Source organism: Cajanus cajan, chromosome 2, assembly GCF_000230855.2.
Source record: "Cajanus cajan strain Asha chromosome 2, NIPB_CcT2T_4, whole genome shotgun sequence".
NCBI lineage: Eukaryota > Viridiplantae > Streptophyta > Magnoliopsida > Fabales > Fabaceae > Cajanus > Cajanus cajan.
This window is the reverse complement of record NC_138518.1, coordinates 59446354-59450866: the sequence shown is the minus strand read 5'-3', so window position 1 is coordinate 59450866 and position 4513 is coordinate 59446354. Positions and strand designations below refer to the sequence as shown.

The following is a 4513-nucleotide window of genomic DNA, read 5'->3' as shown; positions in this document are numbered from 1 at the left end:
AAATTTAGTAAGATTATCCTTTCTAAGTTGTATATTTTCATCTTGTAAAGTTGTGATCTCAAATGTTTCGTTACTTGTAGTTTTTCTTTTGAGATCCTAAATCTCTTTGACAATGTCTGATAGATCATTCTTGAGTTTCTCATTTTCATTCATTATAAGCTTGTATTTTTCTTCAAAATTTTTGTACTCAAGAGTGATCATATGAGAGTTTTTCACTACTACAAGATGCATATTTTACATCGGTTCTTTAAAGTCATCTACATCGGTTCTAAAACCGATGTAGAATAGAGCGACGTAGAAAATGTATACATTTTTACATCGGTTCTCTTGAGAACCGATGTAGATTGCATTTTTTTTTTAAAAAAAAATATGCTTGTTTTTGGATTCTTTTTTTTCTATATATAATGGACAAATATTGTCAATCAAGATTAATTTGGCCACCAAATTACAATAACAAAAATTACACAAACAAATTATCAGTTTTAATTTATCACATTAAAGATTTCAATCATTTAAAAGAAACTATAAAATTAAGAGCAAACCCCCCAAAACGTATAGCATAGCCAACTTCATCACCCAACTCTGTATCCATCTCCTCGCTGACTCTCTTGGCAACACTCATAGCTGCCACACGCCTTGGTTGGGTGCAGCCTACTATACCATGAGTGGGCCATAGCTGCCACACGCCTTGGTCTCCAAAAGCATGTCTTCCAATGCATATTGGCTTTGTCCAGCCTAAACAATAGACAGTGACAGATAGTAATCAACACTTGCTATTATAAAGTAAAATTCAAATGTCAAATAAGTTATAGCATTTCAGGGGAATAACTTGAACAGAGTGGAATAAGTTCTAGCTCTTTACAAATTTTAGAAGATTATTCTACTTCAAATTTAATGCATTGTTTCTTTTATGGTAAGTATCCATAGCTGTCTTCACTAAACTATATTTTTTGTTCTATAAGTGTCCTTTTCATTTATTTATTTTTTTGTGGTAGAAAAAGATATTTAAATTTATACAGTACATCAATGAATGGAAATAATTTATTTTTAAAAAAAATGAAGGAGCAAAACTACTACAAAATAAATAATATGATTGGGAGTAAATTGGATATCACAACCCATGGTTGTTTCTCAAAGTTTGCACGTAAACAATTACCTTTTTCTCCTACCGGTGATGCTGTCATCGCAAAATTTTTTGGCTTTTCGTCAGCTTGGTGATAAAATTCCTTCATTGGCATAAGACAATAGTTATTTGTAAATATATTCTCTAACCCAAAAAATGAATAGACAAAAAGAGTAGAAATCATATACAAACTAGTAAAATACAAGGGAAAAAAACAAGGAATGTTTTCCAGTACTCACCTTTATTATTTGTGTATAGGGATGGTTGCCAATAGCTCTATGACATTCATCAATAATTATCAGGCTTATCATTTCTATACGCAGGAATGCTTTTCTTAAGGCATTCAAAAGAACCTGGGGTGTCATAACCAATACCTATAAGACAAAAAGATATTATTAGCAACCATTGATCAAGTCAAAAGTATTCATGAATTTATCTACATAATTTATGGAATCAATTGTTAGTAATGCCCTAAACCCAAAAAATTTAAAAATAAATTAACAATGCACGAAACCGCGTTTCTCTCGGGCATTGCATCGAACAGGTGACGCGCCTCCGAAACGAGGCCCGTTTTGCAGTACATGTTGAGGAGGGAGCTCGCGGCGAATAAATCAGTTAAAATGAATATAAAATCCATTCTTGAGAGCACACGAAGGAATTGACAGCAAAGATTCTAGGCACACCCACTGAATCAGTAATAAATCAGTTAAAATTTTCCAATATATTACTTAACATCCTATAACTAGTGAAAACTAACCATTGTATTAACTGCTTAAGCTTTATGACCGTTAAGTGGAACAGATTAGTTGAAAGGATAATATGCCAGGACACAGGTAATGAATGATCAGAACATTAATAAAAGAGGAAATGAATATGCAAATTGCAGAGTCCAATTATCACAATCCAAAAAAATAAATTATGGCAATAAAGATAAGATATTATGGCAATAAAGATATGTGCCCCTGTGACAAAGACAGATTGAGACCTTTATATCCAACAAAACAGCCCTTCGAGTTCTTGTCAAAACTCCTGACCCTAGGAGAACATTGATATTTTGAATGAAAGATGCACACATATAATCTAACTGAGGCCTTCCTTCTGTCTCTGAACACAATTGCTTATTTTCCTTAACGAGATTAAAGAAATGAGGAAAGTATGTTGAAGCAAGAACTCTGACAACAGAAACTAATGCTTCATATGTTGCAAGAGAAATTTCTGCTCCCATCTGCATTAGACATACATAGCAACAAGTATATCATCAAACACTTCAATTTTGACAGAAACTCACAAATTTTATAACAGAAAATTCATCTAATGTATGCAAGCTACCTCTGAGCAAGAAAGTGAAGAGCTAGTAGTCCTCTAGAAGAATTGCCATATAAAAGTGAAAGCAGAGTTATGTGGAGCATCTCTTTTGATTTGGTTACACCACAACAAGATTAGTGATATAGCCTTTACTGACATTATCTGCTTGGTTAATCACCGCAAAATCAGACAAGATGCAAAATATAAAAAAATAAAATAAAATAAAAAGTGGCAAATTGTAAAAAATGAAGAAAACAGGAATGACTGATTACTAATAATATCATTAGTAAAATGAAGAATAAACCATAAATGCACGAAACGGCCTGGAGGCCGGCGCAGGCGTCGGAAAGCGTGGAGGCGGCGGTGAAGAGGCCGGCGAAGGTGTGGGCGTCGAGGAGGGTGTTGTGTCCCATCATGCTGCGGAAGAGGCGCACGGCGTGTAGAGAGGTGGCGTGGGATTGTTGCTGGGAGAAGGCGTTGATGAGTGAGTTCCATGAGACGGCGTCTTTGTGGGTGATGGTGTGGAACACGAGGGTGGGTTTGGCGATGTGGCCGAACTTGGCGTAGAGGCTAAGAGCGTGTTCGCGAGGGTAGGTGGCGGAGATGGAACTGGTTCTGCGGATAAGAGCATGCAAGGCTCGACCTTTACGGAGGTCTTTGTGGCGGGTGCAGTGGAGGAGGGCTCGTAGGAGATGGTTGTGTTGGGGAGGCGGAGGGCGCGGACGACGATGTCGGCAGTAGCGACGTCGGGGGCGAGGCTGGAGGAAAGCATGAGGTTTAGGGTTTGGTGGATGGGGGAGAGGGATTGGGAGTGGGAGGAGGCGGCTGGGTTTACGTTGCTGAAAAGCGAGAGGGGCAAAATTAGGTTCTCATTTCTACATACGTCATAAGCAAGACCGATGCAGAACATCTCCAGAATTTTATTTTTACATCGGTTATAAGCGAAACCGATGTAAATTTATTTTTTTTTTCTTATTTATTTACAAGTTTGCCACCGCGTTTATGATTTACATCGGTTATACTAGAACCGATGTAAATATAGCGATGTAAAATAGTAATTTTGTAGTAGTGTTTCAAAAGAGTTTTATAGGACATTTGTTCCTTTTTAGAGGTTTTTTTTTACTCATCAGATAAACTAGAATTAGTGCTAGGATCATAATCTACCATGAGACAAATGTAGACTTTCTCATCATCTGAACTATTGTTGCCACCGTCCAGATCCTCCCAGGTGGCCATCAAGCTATTCTTGACCTTTTTCTTGCTAAACCATATTTTCTTTTATCTTAGGGCATTCAATTCAGCCTTCATGTCCCCAAGCTTTTTACACTCAAAGCAAATGATCTCCCTTTTAGTTCCTTAATGGGCTTTTTGACTTGTCCTTTTTTCTGTGGAAGCTTACGAGTCTTGATTTCTTGTTTAACATGTTCTTGAACTTCTTAAAAATGAGAGAAATCTCATTGTCTATTAAGTCTTCAAAACCTTTTTCTAAGTTGTTGTGCTTAGATTCCTTTCTCTTTCTCTTATTGGTCTCACCAATTCATAGAACAACAATATCATCTAGTTTCATATGATCCTTGTTGTTCAAATGAACTTCATGAACTCTTAGGGCTCCTAAGATTTTTTCCAGTGTTAAGAGTCTTCAGTTCATATGCCTTTGAGATGACAATGGCCTTAGGCTTCCAAACCTTGGGAAGGTTGTTTAGGATTTTCAAGTTGATTTGAGCTTTGGAGAACTTAATTTTTGGGGATTTTAACCCATTGCACTAGTGTGCTAGTGACATTTTATGATGGATATTTTGGACATTCTATGTTGGCTAGGAACACACCACAAATCCTGACAACATAGAATATTTGCACATTCTATGACAAGTCAACACCTGATATAGAAAGTTCACATTCTATGTTGCATGGTCAACATCCATCATACTAAGTGTTTAAGGGGATGAATATTAATACATTGACTTCCACATTCTATGACGAGTGTGACCATGTCCGTCATAGAATGTGAACCTTTTATGGTGGGTATGGTCACACCCGTCATAAAAGGCTCACATTCTATGAAGGGTATGGTCACACCTACCACAA

The 4513-nt window shown here is 36.8% G+C and overlaps 1 protein-coding gene across 1 annotated transcript; it reads right to left on the bottom strand.

Moving 5' to 3' along the window:
* Window positions 1–415: 415 nt before the first annotated feature.
* LOC109811274 (uncharacterized) lies at window positions 416–3316 on the bottom strand. The gene is made up of 6 exons (XM_029273950.2): window positions 2733–3316; window positions 2453–2590; window positions 2109–2348; window positions 1363–1497; window positions 1157–1226; window positions 416–735 (listed from the first exon to the last, which is right to left on the bottom strand). The coding sequence occupies exons 3-6, from the start codon at window positions 2346–2348 to the stop codon at window positions 509–511; spliced, it is 672 nt and encodes a 223-aa protein (XP_029129783.1). The 5' UTR covers window positions 2453–2590; window positions 2733–3316; the 3' UTR covers window positions 416–508.
* Between the last annotated feature and the right edge of the window lie 1197 nt (window positions 3317–4513).